Genomic DNA, 20,699 nt, shown 5'->3' with positions numbered 1-20,699 from the left:
ATTATGGCACAAATGGTTGTAAATGCTTCTCTGGGATCCCCTTTGTTCAGAAATAGCAGACATATATGGTTTTTGGGTTGCTTTTCTGTAATTAGAAGGCCGCTAAATGCCGCTGCTCACCACACGTGTATTATGCCCAGCAGTGCAGGGGTTAACTAGGGAGCTTGTAGGGTTAATTTTAGCTTTAGTGTAGTAGACAACCCAAAGTATTGATCTAGGCCCATTTTGGTATATTTCATGCCACCATTTCACCGCCAAATGCGATCAAATAAAAAAAAAAGTTCCCTTTTTCACAAACTTTAGGTTTCTCACTGAAATTGTTTACTAACGGCTTGTGCAATTATAGCACAAATGGTTGTAAATGCTTCTCTAGGATCCCCTTTGTTCAGAAATAGCAGACATATATAGCTTTGGTGTTGCTTTTTGGTAATTAGAAGGCCGCTAAATGCCGCTGTGCATCACACGTGTATTATGGCTAGCAGTGAAGGGGTTAATTATGTAAATTGTAGGGAGCTTGCAGGGTTAATTTTAGCTTTAGTTTAGAGCTCAGCCTCCCACCTGAAACATCAGACCCCCTGATCCCTCCCAAACAGCTCTCTTCCCTCCCCCACCCCACAATTGTCCCCGCTATCTTAAGTACTGGCAGAAACTCTGCCAGTAATAAAACAAAAGGTATATTTGGGCTTTTTTTTTTAATAGCATATTTACATATGCTACATTAGCCCCCCACCAAACAGCTCTCTAACCCTCCCCCTCTGCCAGTACCCAGTTTAGTAAAAAAAAAAAGATGCCTTTTTTAAAAAAAATTGCCCTTTTCTGTAGTGTAGCTTCCCCCTCCCACCCCTTCCAGAACCCTTAGATGCTTTTTACAGTTACTTTTTTAACTTTTATTATAATTTTTTTCTGTAGTGTAGCGGTTCCCGCCCGCTCCCGACACGTGCACCCGCCCCCATGCGCGTGCCAGTCGGCTCCGCCCCCCTCCACATTACAGGGCCCATCGATGGCCGCCCACCCGCCCGCCTCCCAAGTCAGCTCCCACCCACCAACGATACCGGCCATCGATGTCCGGTGCAGAGAGGGCCACAGAGTGGCTCTCTATGCATCGGATGGCCATTAAAGGTTATTGCAGGATGCCTCCATATCAAGGCATCACTGCAATAACCGAAAAGCAGCTGGAAGCGAGCAGGATCGCTTCCAGCTGCTTTCCACACCGAGGACGTGCAGGGTACGTCCTCAGGCGTTAACTGTCTTTTTTTTGAGGACGTACCCTGCACGTCCTCGGTCGTTAAAGGGACATTCAAGTCTAAAAAAAAACTTTCATGATTCAAATAGGGCATGTAATTTTAAACAAATTTCTAATTTACTTTTATCACCAATTTTCCTTTGTTCTTTTGGCATTCTTAGTTGAAAGCTAAACCTAGGAGGGTCATATGCTAATTTCTTAGACCTTGAAGGCTGCCTCTAATCTAAATGCATTTTGACAGTTTTTCACCACTAGAGGGCATTAGTTCATGTGTTTCATATAGATAACGTTGAGCTCACGCACGTGAATTTACCGAGGAGTGAGCACTGATTGGCTAAAATGCAAGTCTGTCAAAATAGCTGTATATGAAATAGCTGTTTTTGTTATTTAAATCTGCAACCCGTTAAAATGGGTTGAACTTGCAGAGAGATCTCATTTTATCACTTTCTGTACACACACATGCCTCTTGATATTACCTCTGTCTGTGTACAAAACCCCAATGCTTGGTGAAAACCATTTAAAGTTTAGCTTTGTTTTTACTTCTTTCTCCTACACTGGGAGTGTAATTTTCTCCAACATAGGTGTGTCCGGTCCACGGCGTCATCCTTACTTGTGGGATATTCTCTTCCCCAACAGGAAATGGCAAAGAGCCCAGCAAAGCTGGTCACATGATCCCTCCTAGGCTCCGCCTACCCCAGTCATTCTCTTTGCCGTTGTACAGGCAACATCTCCACGGAGATGGCTTAGAGTTTTTTAGTGTTTAACTGTAGTTTTTATTATTCAATCAAGAGTTTGTTATTTTGAAATAGTGCTGGTATGTACTATTTACTCAGAAACAGAAAAGTGATGAAGATTTCTGTTTGTATGAGGAAAATGATTTTAGCAACCGTCACTAAAATCCATGGCTGTTCCACACAGGACTGTTGAGAGCAATTAACTTCAGTTGGGGGAACAGTGAGCAGTCTCTTGCTGCTTGAGGTATGACACATTCTAACAAGACGATGTAATGCTGGAAGCTGTCATTTTCCCTATGGGATCCGGTAAGCCATGTTTATTACGATCGTAAATAAGGGCTTCAAAAAGGGCTTATTAAGACTGTAGACTTTTTCTGGGCTAAATCGATTGATTATTAACACATATTTAGCCTTGAGGAATCATTTTATCTGGGTATTTTGATATAATATTATCGGCAGGCACTGTTTTAGACACCTTATTCTTTAGGGGCTTTCCCAAAGCATAGGCAGAGCCTCATTTTCGCGCCGGTGTTGCGCACTTGTTTTTGAGAGGCATGGCATGCAGTCGCATGTGAAAGGAGCTCTGATACTTAGAAAAGACTTTCTGAAGGCGTCATTTGGTATCGTATTCCCCTTGGGGCTTGGTTGGGTCTCAGCAAAGCAGATACCAGGGACTGTAAAGGGGTTAAAGTTTAAAACGGCTCCGGTTCCGTTATTTTAAGGGTTAAAGCTTCCAAATTTGGTGTGCAATACTTTTAAGGCTTTAAGACACTGTGGTGAAAAATTGGTGAATTTTGAACAATTCCTTCATGTTTTTTCGCAATTGCAGTAATAAAGTGTGTTCTGTTTAAAATTTAAAGTGACAGTAACGGTTTTATTTTAAAACGTTTTTTGTACTTTGTTATCAAGTTTATGCCTGTTTAACATGTCTGAACTACCAGATAGACTGTGTTCTGAATGTGGGGAAGCCAGAATTCCTATTCATTTAAATAAATGTGATTTATGTGACAATGACAATGATGCCCAAGATGATTCCTCAAGTGAGGGGAGTAAGCATGGTACTGCATCATTCCCTCCTTCGTCTACACGAGTCTTGCCCACTCAGGAGGCCCCTAGTACATCTAGCGCGCCAATACTCCTTACTATGCAACAATTAACGGCTGTAATGGATAATTCTGTCAAAAACATTTTAGCCAAAATGAACACTTATCAGCGTAAGCGCGACTGCTCTGTTTTAGATACTGAAGAGCATGACGACGCTGATAATAATATTTCTGAAGGGCCCCTAACCCAGTCTGATGGGGCCAGGGAGGTTTTGTCTGAGGGAGAAATTACTGATTCAGGGAACATTTCTCAACAAGCTGAACCTGATGTGATTGTATTTAAATTTAAGTTGGAACATCTCCGCATTCTGCTTAAGGAGGTATTATCCACTCTGGATGATTGTGACAAGTTGGTCATCCCAGAGAAACTATGTAAAATGGACAAGTTCCTAGAGGTGCCGGGGCTCCCAGAAGCTTTTCCTATACCCAAGCGGGTGGCGGACATTGTTAATAAAGAATGGGAAAGGCCCGGTATTCCTTTCGTCCCTCCCCCCATATTTAAAAAATTGTTTCCTATGGTCGACCCCAGAAAGGACTTATGGCAGACAGTCCCCAAGGTCGAGGGAGCGGTTTCCACTTTAAACAAACGCACCACTATACCCATAGAGGATAGTTGTGCTTTCAAAGATCCTATGGATAAAAAATTAGAAGGTTTGCTTAAAAAGATGTTTGTTCAGCAGGGTTACCTTCTACAACCAATTTCATGCATTGTCCCTGTCGCTACAGCCGCATGTTTCTGGTTCGATGAGCTGATAAAGGCGGTCGATAGTGATTCTCCTCCTTTTGAGGAGATTATGGACAGAATCAATGCTCTCAAATTGGCTAATTCTTTCACCCTAGACGCCACTTTGCAATTGGCTAGGTTAGCGGCTAAGAATTCTGGGTTTGCTATTGTGGCGCGCAGAGCGCTTTGGTTGAAATCTTGGTCGGCTGATGCGTCTTCCAAGAACAAGCTACTTAACATTCCTTTCAAGGGGAAAACGCTGTTTGGCCCTGACTTGAAAGAGATTATCTCTGATATCACTGGGGGTAAGGGCCACGCCCTTCCTCAGGATCGGCCTTTCAAGGCAAAAAATAAACCTAATTTTCGTCCCTTTCGTAGAAACGGACCAGCCCAAGGTGCTACGTCCTCTAAGCAAGAGGGTAATTCTTCTCAAGCCAAGCCAGCTTGGAGACCAATGCAAGGCTGGAACAAGGGAAAGCAGGCCAAGAAACCTGCCACTGCTACCAAGACAGCATGAAATGTTGGCCCCCGATCCGGGACCGGATCTGGTGGGGGGCAGACTCTCTCTCTTCGCTCAGGCTTGGGCAAGAGATGTTCTGGATCCTTGGGCGCTAGAAATAGTCTCCCAAGGTTATCTTCTGGAATTCAAGGGACTTCCCCCAAGGGGGAGGTTCCACAGGTCTCAGTTGTCTTCAGACCACATAAAAAGACAGGCATTCTTACATTGTGTAGAAGACCTGTTAAAAATGGGAGTGATTCATCCTGTTCCATTAAGAGAACAAGGGATGGGGTTCTACTCCAATCTGTTTATAGTTCCCAAGAAAGAGGGAACGTTCAGACCAATCTTAGATCTCAAGATCTTAAACAAGTTTCTCAAGGTTCCATCGTTCAAGATGGAAACCATTCGAACAATTCTTCCTTCCATCCAGGAAGGTCAATTTATGACCACGGTGGATTTAAAGGATGCGTATCTACATATTCCTATCCACAAGGAACATCATCGGTTCCTGAGGTTCGCATTCCTGGACAAACATTACCAGTTCGTGGCGCTTCCTTTCGGATTAGCCACTGCTCCAAGGATTTTCACAAAGGTACTAGGGTCCCTTCTAGCTGTGCTAAGACCAAGGGGCATTGCTGTAGTACCTTACTTGGACGACATTCTGATTCAAGCGTCGTCCCTTCCTCAAGCAAAGGCTCACACGGACATTGTCCTGGCCTTTCTCAGATCTCACGGATGGAAAGTGAACGTGGAAAAGAGTTCTCTATCTCCGTCAACAAGGGTTCCCTTCTTGGGAACCATAATAAACTCCTTAGAAATGAGGATTTTTCTGACAGAGGCCAGAAAAACAAAACTTCTAGTCTCTTGTCGGATACTTCATTCCGTTCCTCTTCCTTCCATAGCTCAGTGCATGGAAGTGATCGGGTTGATGGTAGCGGCAATGGACATAGTTCCTTTTGCACGCATTCATCTAAGACCATTACAACTGTGCATGCTCAGTCAGTGGAATGGGGACTATACAGACTTGTCTCCGAAGATACAAGTAAATCAGAGGACCAGAGACTCACTCCGTTGGTGGCTGTCCCTGGACAACCTGTCACGAGGGATGACATTCCGCAGACCAGAGTGGGTCATTGTCACGACCGACGCCAGTCTGATGGGCTGGGGCGCGGTCTGGGGATCCCTGAAAGCTCAGGGTCTTTGGTCTCGGGAAGAGTCTCTTCTACCGATAAATATTCTGGAACTGAGAGCGATATTCAATGCTCTCAAGGCTTGGCCTCAGCTAGCGAGGGCCAAGTTCATACGGTTTCAATCAGACAACATGACAACTGTTGCGTACATCAACCATCAGGGGGGAACAAGGAGTTCCCTGGCGATGGAAGAAGTGACCAAAATCATTCTATGGGCGGAGTTTCACTCCTGCCACCTGTCTGCTATCCACATCCCAGGAGTGGAAAATTGGGAAGCGGATTTTCTGAGTCGTCAGACATTGCATCCGGGGGAGTGGGAACTCCATCCGGAAATCTTTGCCCAAGTCACTCAGCTGTGGGGCATTCCAGACATGGATCTGATGGCCTCTCGTCAGAACTTCAAAGTTCCTTGCTACGGGTCCAGATCCAGGGATCCCAAGGCGGCTCTAGTGGATGCACTAGTAGCACCTTGGACCTTCAAACTAGCTTATGTGTTCCCGCCGTTTCCTCTCATCCCCAGGCTGGTAGCCAGGATCAATCAGGAGAGGGCGTCGGTGATCTTGATAGCTCCTGCGTGGCCACGCAGGACTTGGTATGCAGATCTGGTGAATATGTCATCGGCTCCACCTTGGAAGCTACCTTTGAGACGAGACCTTCTTGTTCAGGGTCCGTTCGAACATCCGAATCTGGTTTCACTCCAGCTGACTGCTTGGAGATTGAACGCTTGATCTTATCGAAGCGAGGGTTCTCAGATCCTGTTATCGATACTCTTGTTCAGGCCAGAAAGCCTGTAACTAGAAAGATTTACCACAAAATTTGGAAAAAATATATCTGTTGGTGTGAATCTAAAGGATTCCCTTGGGACAAGGTTAAGATTCCTAGGATTCTATCCTTCCTTCAAGAAGGATTGGAAAAAGGTTTATCTGCAAGTTCCCTGAAGGGACAGATTTCTGCCTTGTCTGTGTTACTTCACAAAAAGCTGGCCGCTGTGCCAGATGTTCAAGCTTTTGTTCAGGCTCTGGTTAGAATTAAGCCTGTTTACAAACCTTTGACTCCTCCTTGGAGTCTCAATTTAGTTCTTTCAGTTCTTCAGGGGGTTCCGTTTGAACCCTTGCATTCCGTTGATACTTTTGCTTCTTCTGAGGCTATTTTTGGGAGAAAGGTTTTGCAAGCCGTGGTGCCTTCCATTTAGGTGACCTGATTTGCTCCCTCCCTTCATCCGTGTCCTAAAGCTTTGGTATTGGTTCCCACAAGTAAGGATGACGCCGTGGACCGGACACACCTATGTTGGAGAAAACAGAATTTATGTTTACCTGATAAATTACTTTCTCCAACGGTGTGTCCGGTCCACGGCCCGCCCTGGTTTTTTTTTTTTAATCAGGTCTGATAATTTATTTTCTTTAACTACAGTCACCACGGTACCATATGGTTTCTCCTATGCAAATATTCCTCCTTAACGTCGGTCGAATGACTGGGGTAGGCGGAGCCTAGGAGGGATCATGTGACCAGCTTTGCTGGGCTCTTTGCCATTTCCTGTTGGGGAAGAGAATATCCCACAAGTAAGGATGACGCCGTGGACCGGACACACCGTTGGAGAAAGTAATTTATCAGGTAAACATAAATTCTGTTTTTATTCGACTGGCTATGTTTACACAGCTGTTTCAAATGGGGGGAAAATGGATAATTGGAAACAAATTAAAGGGGAGATACATTTAGGGTACACTGTCCCTTTAAGATGGCATTGCTTGTCTGAACCATGAAAGTTTAAAGGATCATTCAATGCAGTAGAAATGCATAATTAACAAGTACATAATAAAAAGACAATCACTTAATACCTACTCTGAATTTCAAATCTTTGAATTTCAAATTAGCAGTAGATTTTATTTTTTTCTGACAAATGTGTTTTCTCTCCCATTTTCCAGCCCCTTTTATCATGTGACAGACATCAGCCAGTCACAGACTAGAATACTTATACCCTGTGAGCTTGTGCACATGCTTGGCCGAAGCTTGTTCCCCAGAAAGTGTGAAAATAAAAAGACTCAAAATGTGATAATCAAAGTAAATTGGAAAGTGTCTTAAACTTTTATAATTCAGAAAAAGCATTGAGTTTTATTTTATTTGAGTGTCCCTTTGTGTCTTGCACTCCTGGGGTCTCAGACGTTTGCTGATGTAATACATGAAAAAAGTTAAGGAAGTGTTGTATTACATAGTTAAAATGTGACGGTTGGTGAAGGAAAATGTGACTAACACAGGACAGTATATTGATAATAGATTTTGACACTAAACATCTTCTCTTTCCATAAGCGGAGTGGATATTTTTATGTTCTACAACTTAGAAGAATTATCTTTTGTTTTCTTAGAAAATTGCAGATCATTGATTAAATTTGAACTTTGTACTGTAATTAGAGAGAATCCTGTCTGTACCCGCTCTGTTGCATTCTGGAAAATCTAGCTGTTTATGGTTGCTATCTTTATTTATATCTAGAACAAGTCACTTACACATGTGAATACAAATCCAGTGCTAGATATATATATATATATATATACACATACACACACACATATATACATACACACACACTATTTCTGTTGCCTACCTATATGGATTGAATGCTTGACAAGTATGAATTTTGGCACTTACCCACAGGCTATTAGCAGGTACATTTGCAGTGTTGTATCATAGCCAGGGGACATGCATATTGCAGACATTCTCATACTAGACTTTATATGTTATTATGGTCAATGCAAGGGGCTCTGGAAAAGGAGATAACAAAGTGGAAACCAGTCACACGTTAACTTTCCATTTTAAAGTTCTATCATATCTGTCTATGTCCACTATTATTTTCATAATGCAGATAAATCATACATTTGTAAACCACTTTCCAGTGTACTTCTGTTTAATTTGTTTCATTCTCTTGGTTTCCTTTTGTTGACAGCTCAGCAGTGCGCAACTAGGAGCTAGCTGAGCACATCAGGTGAGCCAATGACGAGGTTTATGCCCAGCCACCAATCAGCAGCTAGCTCCTAGTAGTTACATACTCCTACTGAGCCTACCTAGGTATGCTCTTCAACAAAGAATACCAAGAGAACTAATCAAATCAGTTAATAGAAGTAAATTGAAAAAGCCTCTTAAATTTGCATGCTCTATCTGAATCCTAAAAATTTATTTTCCTTTTGAAGCCTTGAATTGGTTGTCAACAGACTTAGTACGGACCTGATTATAAAAAACTTGCTAGCATGGAGAGGAATTGTGCAAAGTATTTTGTGGATGTGTTCAGCATTATATCATACTGTGCTTGTCTCTCCTTCACACCTTATAAGCTCAAATTTGCCTTTCTATTATTCTAACTACTAACGAGACTTGTTCGATAATCTCATCAGACCAGAGAGCTTCAGAGTATCGGGAGAGAAATCTCTTATCAAAGGACCTGACAAATCTATGTACCTGGGCTCCCATACAGCCTTAAAATCTGGTCCAGGTAAATGCATTTTCAAGCATTGAAGCTACTACTAAACTGCCCTCTGTGTAAAATTGTTTCACTGGAACCAGTCAAAGCAGTGACCTTATCTATGCCATACCAGAGAACTACAACTCAAATTGTGACTCACGGCCAGAGGAAAGTTGCAGTTTAATGACAGCGCCGGTGCTTTGTATGCATGCTGCTTAAAACATACGCATTCCTGCATTGTCCGCATAGCATGGTCCTTGCGGTATCTCTGCTTAATCTCTGCCGGTGCTGTCTTCCTGGGTCCATGCTTTCTCTTAGTAGAAGTTTAAAACATTAAATTTGAACCTTACAAATGCAGAAAACAATTAATTAGTAGAAGTTTAAAAACATTACATTTTTACATAAACATATGCTTGATAAAGTAATGCAGTTTATCTCTATTTATGCTTCCATGCTGCGCCTTGGGGGAGGGGTGGGAGAAATTTCTACCACTAAAGAATTTTGTTGGCTGTATTTAATCAATCTATTCTAACTAATAATGCTGCTAAATGAAAGTTTGAGTCTTATCACCTGCTTCTCCCCTTCTACTTAAAGGGACAGTCTAGTATAAATTAAACTTTCATTATTCAGATAGGACTTTTAATTTGAATTTACTTTTATCATCAAATTTGCTTTTTTCTCTTGGTGTTCTTAGTTTAAACTAAACATAGGTAGGCTCATATGCTAATTTCTAAGCCTTTGAGGGCTGCCTCTTATCACAGGCTTTTTAAATCTCTTTTCAACACAAAGAGACAGAAAGTACACGTGGGCTATATAGATAACACTGTGTTCAGGCACAGGGGGTTAGTTAAGATTTAGCACGAAACAATGCTAAATGCAAGACAATAGATAATAAACAGTCACAGTCATGTGATCAGAGGGCTGGGAGAAGGTTACTAGATACAAGGTAATCACAGAGGTAAAAAGTATATTAAAATAACTGTGTTGGTTATGCAAAACTGGGGAATGGGTAATAAAGGGATTATCTATCTTTTAAAACAATAACAATTCTATTGTAGACTGTCCCTTTAAATTTGTAAATGTTTGTCCCTTCTCTTCTAGAGGAAGACTCCCCCATGCCTATTGGAGTACCACCAAGGATTCCCGTCTCCATGGCAGGACATTCAATGGTTGCTGCTCAAGTGGCTGCTCAGGCAGCAGCACTAGAACATCTCCGGGAGAAACTTGAGTCTGGTGAACCTCCAGAAAAAAAGATGGCAATGGGAAACGAGGAGCAGCAAAGGCTGATGCAGCGAGCTCTACAGCACAACCTCTTAGCAATGACTGCACAGCTCCCTATGAACATACGCATCAACAGTCAAGGTAACGCTACTTCACCAGTGCAATAGTAATCAAAGGGACAGACACTAAGCCTGTGGTGTAGGTTGCTACAAAATGATGGAATCGGACATAGTCAAGAGTGGCTGTTTAAATAAAGATGTTTTACAGTTGGTGGCTAATATTGATGTTTCATAGTTTCTTTGAAGTGTTGTTTACTCATAGAACAAAATGATTCTGACAGGGCCAAAGTGACATTATAATTTATGTGAATCAGTCTTCAATCTGTTGCTTTCAGAAGGTTGGCTAATGAGGGACCTAATCCTCCTGACAAGCAGAAGGACAAAAGAATGGCTTGTAAGCTGTATGAGATCTAGTATTCTGTGCTCTTACATTGCTCTTTAATTCATTTTTGCAGCTGATAGCAGACAGGACTCTGCAGTAAACCTTACGACCAACGGCACCAACAGTATTAGCATGTCAGTGGAGCTGAATGGTATCCTTTATACAGGTGAGACTATGTGACTTTATATGTCAAATACCAACTGCTCTCTGAACTTGTTAAGTAATTGCAGCTTCAGATCTGTTATTTATGTAGTATATTATATCATGGTTATTACACAACAGATTTTAATGTTGTATCATTCAATGAGATTGTAATATAAAGTGTTTAATAATGATGCATAGTAAAAAGAAATAGATATGCATACATTCTTTTATTTAGCCTCCTTTTGTTGTAATTTTTATTTATTTTTTTAAATATGGATTCCACCCCCCCCCCTTTTCTTATAATTTTTTTACACACTGTAGATTTTACAAGCCTAACCATGACACATATTTAACTCTAACTGACCTCAACAGAGTTCTGGTACTGCAAAAGCAACGTTTGCTAAAAAACATGCCTGTGTTAAACCTTGTCTACTCCAGTTACAAGTTGGGGTTTGCATGTTTAAATAAGGAACGTGGTGTATAGAGTTTGTTTACTGAAATTGTGTTTGTTTTTTAATGGCCAAAGTGCCTGTATTCTGAAAGTTGTCACACTTTTCTGATATGTTAATCTATAGCAAGCCAATAGAAAAGACTTGAAATTACAAGGTGTGCCATAAAGTTTTGACTGTGTTAAACTTTATTTTTCTTTCTAGCCATCTGACCTCAAATCCCAATCGCAAATCTTTAGAGAAATTGTATTTATTTATTTTTATACTATTATTATTATTATTATTATTATTATTCTAATCCCTCTCTTTGTTTAATTTTTTTTTTTTAGGTGTACTCTTCGCTCAACCTCCTTCATCTACCTCTGGGATTAGTAAAGGGAGCTCCAGTCGCTCTTCTGGCATTGGAGGAATCAGTGGCACCATGCAGCCTCCATCCACCGTCCCAGCACCACCTGCTCCCGCTTCCAACAGCTCCTCCCCTTGACAGGGAGCTGCCAAATCCCAACATAGCTGACGCCAAAAAAAAATTTTTGTTATGGAATTGTCATTTTTCACTCAGGTCTACTACTCCTTGTCTAAGGGAGCTCCTGGAGCACAGCACAAGGGTCTGTGGAAGGGCAAGGCAGAGCCAGTATGGGGTCTGAAATCTCAAACCCTTCACCTCAATGAAAAAATCCATATACCTCACTTCTTGCACTGTAAATATATAAAAAAAATATATTTTGTGATACCTCCAGATACAAAAAGAAACACAGCCTTCTGCCCTCCACCCCTGACTGGGCTCCTGAATACCCCACATGCAAAAATCTTTTTTTATTATTTTTGTCTGATTTTTTTTTTTTTTTTTTTTTTTTTTTTATCTTTTTAAGAACTACAAAAACAATTGAAGAAAATATGGAACTTTCAAAGTCTTTTTTAATGCCTTTTATTTTATTCTTAAGGAAGATGGAGAAAAAAAAAAAGATATCAAACTTTAAAGAAAAAATATATATATGTATAGGAATATTGCCGTAAGCCCTGCGCTGGACTATGGGGGCACAGAATATCAGGAGGATGTAATTTTGCCCTTAGTTGGCACATGGGTCCAGATATGTTCCCTCCCCTTATAAACTCTGGAATGTAATTGAGGGAGTAGGGGATTTTAGATAAGTGAATGTGTTTTTTTTTGTCTTTGTTTTTTCCTTTAACATGTTTGCCTGAAGTTGTGAGGCTCATGAAGAGTCTAAACCTCAGTAACCTCAACCCTATTGACAAAGCATCCCCCTGCAACCTTTATACGGGTCAAATCTATTGGGTGATTGAACAGGGAGTCAGGAAGCTTTTATTCTATGATTAAATTAGCTTTTTAATTCAGGAAGGATGTTCCAAATGTGCAAGAGTATTGGTTAGCCTTCCGTTATTACCTATTATTTTGCATGTTACATTGCCCTCACAGGTCACAGACGTCTCCTTGCCATGAAGGAGTTAAGGTGTTCTATGTGCGTTCCCTGTAGAGCAGTGTATTCCCTTTCTTGGTTGTGAAGGAGTTAATACTGGCTTATTGAAGGCCAGATGGCACGGGTATAAAGTAGATTCGCTTGGGATCCACTAATGGTGACAGTGCTGATAGGCATGATGTGACAAGGAGTGGCATTGCCGTAATGTGCACCAAGTCCACTCCCATGAGCTTCATAATCTTGATAACCCAAAGATTTAGCTTTTGAACCTTCTAATTTAAAACCAGTCAGAAAAAAAAATGTGAATTTGTAAAATCTGGTGTGTTCTAGAGTGGCCTTATCGTGGGGTGCAGTTAAGTGAATCAGATTTGACACACATTGTGTTTCAGAAATATCTGTATAAATAATGACAGAGGGTGCTCTGGGCTGAGCAGGGGAATCAATAAGGCTCAGGGTTTCTTATTCCTCTATCATCTTGCTGCTTTTCCCTTCATAACCCAAATTTGGGTGTGGGATAAAAAGAATATAGACGTAAATAAATATTCTCTAATATATATTTAGTGTGTGTATATATACTTGGACTGCTCTCTGCGGGGCTGAAATATAACTCAGGGGAATAGTTGTTTTTATTTTGTTTTTGTTTTTTAACTGGCTTTCTGTGGCTCCGCCTCTTGCGTAGGAAGGAGTGGATAGGGACTGTGTTAGCTGCTTTATTTAATTTCCCCCTTCCTTTGCTTTTTATACTCTTACTAGATTTCATTACAGGACAATATTAGTTATTTATCTACATAGTGAAATAGTACTTGGGGGCTTAACCTGATGAGAACTTTGAGGATTTTGGTTTGGAAAACTCAAACTGAATTGATGTTCAGTATTTTGTTACTGTCAGAGCTAGCACAGACTGTTGCCGTGTTGCTGAATCCTACAGCAACTTTATGAATGCTTGTGAGGTGTTCCATGAAAAGTGTGTGTGTATAGATTTTATTTCCCAATATACATTGTGCCGCCAAACCATTGTAGTAATATGGGAACTTGTACAATCTTGCAATCGGCATACTGATAACACTTCTGTGCATGAATCACATTTTCATCCAATGGGTGCATTGTCCTGCAGACACATGCTCTGTGTAAATCAGTTTGTAACAGTTGCATTGTTCTACCGGTAACTGGAACAATGTAATAAGTGCTTTTATTTCCATGTACCTAAACAAGGTGTAACAGTTACATTGTTCTACCGGTAACTGGAACAATGTAATAAGTGCGCTTATTTCCATGTACCTAAACAAGGTGTAACAGTTACATTGTTCTACTGGTAACTGGACCAATGTAATACGTGCGCTTATTTCTATGTACCTAAGCAAGGTGTAACCGTTACATTGCTCCAGTTACTGGTAGAGCAATGTAAATAAGTGTGCTTATTAAAATGTACATAAGCAAGGTGTAACCGTTACATTGTTCTACCGGTACCTGGACCAATGTAATAAGTCCACCTATTAACATGTACCTAAACAAGGTGTAACAGTTACATTGGTCTGCCGGTAACTGGAGCAATGTAATAAGTGCGCTTATTTCCATGTACCTAAGCAAGGTGTGACAGTTACATTGGTCTGCCGGTAACTGGAGCAATGTAATAAGTGCGCTTATTTCGATGTACCTAAGCAAGGTGTAACAGTTACATTGGTCTGCCGGTAACTGGAGCAATTTAATAAGTGCGCTTATTTCCATGTACCTAAGCAAGGTGTAACCGTTACATTGTTCTACCGGTAACTGGAAAAATGTAATACGTGCGCTTATTTCCATGTACCTAAACAGGGTGTAACAGTTACATTGTTCTACCGGTAACTGGAGCAATGTAATAAGTCCACCTGTTAACATGTAGCTAAGGAAGGTGTAACAGTTAAATGTCTAATGTGGTAATCTGGATTTTCACAAGATCGTAGGAGAAAATCTAATGCCTGATTTAGTTTGAAAAAAGAAAGATTACATTTTACTATTTAGTGTGTTTTTTCTTTGTTACATTTTAGCCCCTAGACTTCATCTGCATAATCCTTTAGTTTTTGCTCTACGATAGTTTTTAGCTCTTAGTTTATGGACCACCTGCTTCAAGCCTTAAATTCTCCCAGTATCCCTAACTTCTCCTTATGTTTTAAGATCCTTTCTGTTTTCGAGGCACTAAACCCATTCTTTTTTTTTTTATTATTATTCTTATTTAGGTGTTGACTAAATACCATGTGGCTTTTACAAGGTAGATTAGCCGTAGCCTCCTTCCTACGTATTTTACCATTTTTTGGGACTGACGTAATACTATATGCAGTCTGGGCTTTCTGTTTTTATTTTATTTTTTAGAATGGGTGTGTTAGGTTTCACTTTAGATATGTATAAATAAATTCCTTTTATTGTACTTTAGTGTTTTCCATTTGCAGGGGGGGAATTATGCTTTTTTCTCTCCTATCGCTTTTGTCAAAATCTAGCCTGAATGCTAGTATTTAATCCTTTAACCGCTGCCTCTGATAGCCTTGGCGATTTCATGATCGGTCTTAATGGAAGTGGATTGTGGGGAAGAAGGAAGGGTTTCACTTATTTCCATGTACATCAGGGTGACAGAATTCAGTGGTAAAAGACAATAAACTACAAATAAATTGCATGTTAATCAATTCTGTGCCAGAAGGTCTTGCGTACCACTGTCCTTCAGTGAGCTGGAGACCTTTCCGGTTAAGTATGGGTTGAACTCAGGAATGTCATATCTCTACCTCAAAACTGTGTGAGCATCATTTCTCACATTGCTGGAAACTTATTTCACATGTTTTATAGTGTGTTTGTTTTTTTATTTTGTTTTTTTGTTTTTCAAATCCTTCAGGTATTAAAACCTTGTGATTATAAATATATTATATTAAAATGTTTTAAAATTACAAAAAAATAAACCCTGAAAGTTTACATTTTATAACATTATGCAGATTGTATTTAAACTTCAGAATATTTAAAGATAAACAGTTGTAACTCTGAGCTTGATGAAATATTAAAGATAAAAACATTCTTTTAAAATTGTTTGCTTGTTTTTCATTGTGGCGTTTGGTATGGGTGGGCATTTGTTTCTATACAAAATTATTTGTACAGTTACTTGCTAAACATAGTTCTGGGAACAATTTCTGAATATTTCAATAGTGCAGCAGGCTAAAGAATGCCTCTTTAAATTGACGTTTAAACACAAATTTATAACAACATAATTATGAACCTTCATATTTTGAAATAAAAACTGCAGCTTTATTTTGTCAAATGAGTATATTGTTTTAGGTTTTTCTTTTCACTGATTTACCTGTCCCCCAGAACACAGATATAGCATGAACTCTGTTTGTGCATGTGCAGTTAAGGAAATAGTCTGGGGTAGCCTGCCCTCTTCCCTTTAAAGGGACAGTCTAGTCAAAATTAAACTTTCATTATTCAGATAGCACATGTAATTTCTTTTACAAAGATATGACAAGTCCACGGATTTCATCCTTACTTGTGGGATATTAACCTCCTGCTAACAGGAAGTGACAATGAGCACCACAACAGAGCTGTATATATAGCCCCTCCACCTCCAGTCATTCTCTTTGCCTGTGTTATACTAGGAAGACATGGTAAAGTGAGGTGTTAGTTTTAGTTTCTTCAATCAAGAAGTTTTTTTATTTTAAATGGTACCGGTGCATACTATTTTCCACAAGGGGATATGGAAGAAGATTTCTGCCCTGAGGTTGATAATCTTAGCAGTTGTAACTAAGATCCACGCTGGTTCCCACAGAGACTTCTGAAGGTAACCATGAGACATCTTCAGTGTGGAGACCGGTTTCATGCTACAAGCAGCATTAAGGTATGTGCAGCCTTTTTTTCTGAGGAGACTTGGTGTATCAGAACTGGCTGGCATTATTTCCCTGTATGGGAATGGGGTAAGCATTAAAACCTATTTTATAAGAGAGATATTACTGGAGTCCCTATATTATATTTATCTTTAGTTGATAGTTGGGCATTATGTGACATGGGAGACAATGTAAAAAACAATGTGTTACGTTTTTTATTTTTGACATTTAAGACTTGTTTATTTTATGTTTGAGGGTTGTATTCTGTGTGTACTTTTACTCTGGTGCAAAACCGCATTCCCATGTAGTTTTGTTTGGGCCTACTCTGACTTTGACTTTAAGGGGCGGAGCTTCATTTTGCGCGCTCAGATGCGCACTTCCTTCAAGCTAAGCAGCAGCAAGCAGTAACTCGGAAGGCTCCTGGTCTGTGTAGCTGGTCTAAAGGGTTGGAAACTTGTCTCGAAGTACCCTGGGGGCAGGTAGGTGCCACAGCAGAGCTGTGGCGAGGTGCAGAGGGTATTTTTATCTATCTTTTGATTAATAGTTGATATTAGTACTTCTAAAGCCTCATTTCTGCCCTTGCTTCTGGGTGCAGTAATTTTTGGATTAACCAACGATATTTAGTTATATTTGGTGTTTTAACGTTTTTTGAGCATTTTGGAAAAATTGTTCACTTTTTCTTTTCTTAAAGGCACAGTACACGTTTTTTCAAATGTTTATTTTTTGCAATAAATAAATGTTTAAACGTCTTTTGTGGTATTACTAGTCTGTTCAACATGTCTGACATTGAGGATTTTCATTGTTCTGTGTGTTTAGAAGCCATTGTGCAACCCCCTCTATCATTGTGTAGCTTTTGTACTGAAAGGGCCTTACAATGTAAAAAGCATATTTTAAATAAAGAAAGTGTGCCTAAGGATGATTCTCAGTCTGAAGAGAATCAGGATATGCCATCTAATTCTCCCCAAGTGTCACAATCTTTAACGCCCACACAACCAACGCCTAGTACTTCTAGTGTGTCTAATTCCTTTACTCTGCAGGAGATGGCTGCAGTTATGTCAACTACCCTTACAGAGGTATTGTCTAAATTACCAGTGTTGCAGGGTAAACGCAGTAAGTCAAGTATTAATGTAAATACTGAATCCACTGATGCTTTATTAGCTATTTCTGATGTTCCCTCACAGTGCTCTGAGTTGGGGATCAGGGAATTACTGTCTGAGGGTGAAATATCTGATTCAGGGAATGTTTTGCCTCAGACCGATTCGGATGCAATGTCATTTAAATTTAAGCTTGAACACCTCCGCCTGTTACTTAGGGAGGTTTTAGCGACTGGATGATTGTGATCCTATTGTGATTCCTCCAGAGAAGTTGTGTAAAATGGATAAATATTTGGAAGTTCCTACTTACACTTATTTTCCGGTTCCTTAGAGAATTTCGGAAATTATTAGAAAGGAATGGGATAGACCAGGTATACCGTTTTCTCCCCCTCCTAATTTTAAGAAAATGTTTCCCATATCAGATACCATTCGGGACTCATGGCAAACAGTCCCTAAGGTAGAGGGAGCTATATCTTCCCTAGCTAAGTGTACTACTATACCCATTGAGGATAATTGTGCTTTTAAGGACCCTATGGATAAGAAGTTAGAGGGTTTACTAAAGAAATTATTTGTTAATCAGGGGTTTCTTTTACAACCTACGGGCTTGCGTTGTTCCAGTAACTACTGCAGCAGCTTTTTGGTTTGAGGGGCTCTAGAAGAGTCTCTTAAGGTTGAGACTCCATTAGATGACATCTTAGATAGAATTAAGGCTCTTAAGCTAGCTAATTCTTTTATTACCGATGCCGCTTTTCAAATTGCTAAATTAGCGGCAAAAAATGCAGGATTTGCTATTTTAGCACGTAGAGCATTATGGCTCAAATCTTGGTCTGCTGATGTGTCATCAAAACATAAGCTTTTAGCTATTCCCTTTAAAGGTAAGACCCTTTTTGGGCCAGAATTGAAGGAAATCATTTCTGATATTACAGGAGGTAAAGGTCATGCCCTACCTCAGGATAAGTCGGTTAAAATGAGGGGTAAACGGAATAATTTTCGTTCCTTTCGGAACTTTAAAGGAGGACCCCTTGCTTCATCTTCAAAACAGGAAGGGAATTTTACCCAATCTAAGTCAGTCTGGAGACCTAATCAGAACTGCAATAAGGGTAAACAATCCAAATAGTCCACTGCTGGTCCTAAGACGGCATGAAGGGGTGGCCCCCGATCCGGGATCGGATCTAGTGGGGGGCAGACTCTTTCTTTGCTCAGTCTTGGGCAAGAGATGTTCAGGATTCCTGGGCACTAGAAATAGTGACCCACGGTTATCAATTGGAATTCAAGGATTTTCTCCCAAGAGGGAGGTTTCATCTTTCAAGATTATCTGCAAACCAGATAAAAAGAGAGGCATTCTTAAGCTGTGTAAAATACCTTTTTACTATGGGTGTAATTTGTCCAGTTCCAAAATTGGAACAGGGACTGGGGTTTTATTTAAACCTATTTGTGGTTCCCAAAAAAGAGGGAACGTTCAGACCCATTTTAGATCTCAAGTGTCTAAACAAATTTCTAAGAGTTCCATCATTCAAGATGGAGACTATACAAACAATTTTACCAATGATCCAGGAGGGTCAATATAAGACTACCGTGGACCTGAAGGATGCTTACCTTCATATTCCAATCCACAAGGATCATCATCGGTTTCTAAGGTTTGCCTTCTTGGACAAACATTATTAGTTTGTGGCTCTTCCTTTCGGGTTGGCCACGGCACCCAGAATCTTCACAAAGGTTCTAGGGTCTCTTTTGGCGGTTCTCAGACCGTGAGGAATAGCGGTGGCGCCTTATCTGGATGATATTCTGATTCAGGCGTCAACATATCATCTGACTAAGTCTCACATGGACACAGTGTTGTCTTTTCTGAGAACTCACGGTTGGAAGGTGAACATAGAGAAGAGTTCACTTGTCCCACAGACAAGGGTTCCTTTCTTGGGAACTCTGATAGACTGACGGAGGTCAGAAAAACAAAGATTCTAAATACTTGCCAAGCACTTCAGTCCATTCCTTGGCCATCAGTGGCTCAGTGTATGGAAGTAATTGGATTAATGGTAGCGGCAATGGACATCGTTCCGTTTGCACGCTTTCATCTCAGACCACTGCAGCTGTGCATGCTCGGACAGTGGAATGGGATTATGTGGATTTATCTCCTCAGATAAATCTGGATCAAGAGACCAGACACTCTCTTCTTTGGATCATCTGTCCCAAGGGACTTGTTTCCCGCAGACCCTCATGGGTGATAGTGACAACAGATGCTAGCCTTCTGGGCTGGGGTGCAGTTTGAAACTCCCTGAAGGCTCAGGGTGTTTGGACTCAAGTGGAGTCTCTACTTCCAATCAATATCCTGGAACTGAGAGCAATATTTAATGCGCTTCAGGCGTGGTCTCAGTTGGCTTCGGCCAAATTCATCAGATTCCAGTCGGACAACATCACGACTGTGGCATATGTCAATCATCAGGGGGGAACAAGGAGTTCCTTAGCGATGATAGAGGTATCCAAGATAATTAGTTTGGCGGAGGCCTACTCTTGTCATCTGTCAGCGATCTACATCCCAGGAGTAGAGAACTGGGAAGCAGATTTTCTAAGTCGACAGACTTTTCATCCGGGGAGTGGGAACTTCACCCGGAGGTATTTGTCTCATTGATTCTTACATGGGGCAGACCGGAATTGGAGTTGATGGCATCCCGACAGAATGCCAAACTTCCAAGATCCAGATCACGGTCAAGGGATCCTCAGGCCGAACTGATAGATGCCTTGGCAGTGCCTTGGTCGTTCAGCCTAGCTTATGTGTTTCTGCCGTTTCCTCTCCTCCCACGCGTGATTGCTCGAATCAAACAGGAGAGAGCGTCAGTGATCCTGATAGCGCCTGCGTGGCCATGCAGGACTTGGTATGCGGATCTAGTGGACATGTCCTCTCTGCCACCGTGGAAACTTCCATTAAGACAGGACCTTCTCATCCAAGGTCCTTTTCAACATCCAAATCTAATTTGATTGAACGCTTGATTTTATCGAAGCGAGGGTCCTCTGATTCAGTTATTAATACTTTTATACAGGCTAGAAAGCCTGTCACTAGAAAGATTTATCATAAGATATGGCGTAAATATCTTTATTGGTGTGAATCCAAGGGTTACTCATGGAGTAAAGTTAGGATTCCTAG

At 40.7% G+C, this 20,699-nt stretch overlaps 1 protein-coding gene across 4 annotated transcripts in view; it reads left to right on the top strand.

The window, feature by feature from the left end:
- ARID3A (AT-rich interaction domain 3A) overlaps nt 1-15,675 on the top strand; it is a 261,218-nt gene extending 245,543 nt beyond the window's left edge. For all 4 annotated transcript variants that reach the window (XM_053702819.1, XM_053702821.1, XM_053702820.1 and 1 more), the window contains 3 exons: nt 10,044-10,304; nt 10,678-10,770; nt 11,527-15,675. In XM_053702819.1, the coding sequence (XP_053558794.1) occupies nt 10,044-10,304; nt 10,678-10,770; nt 11,527-11,681 (509 nt within the window). In that variant the 3' untranslated portion in view covers nt 11,682-15,675. The remainder of the gene's footprint in view (nt 1-10,043; nt 10,305-10,677; nt 10,771-11,526) is intronic.
- The last annotated feature ends 5,024 nt before the right edge of the window (nt 15,676-20,699 follow it).

The sequence above is a fragment of the Bombina bombina genome, chromosome 2, assembly GCF_027579735.1.
Source record: "Bombina bombina isolate aBomBom1 chromosome 2, aBomBom1.pri, whole genome shotgun sequence".
In the NCBI taxonomy this organism is placed as follows: Eukaryota; Metazoa; Chordata; class Amphibia; order Anura; family Bombinatoridae; genus Bombina; species Bombina bombina.
The sequence above is the reverse complement of the archived record's forward strand: the minus strand, read 5'-3'. Positions and strand labels throughout refer to the sequence as shown.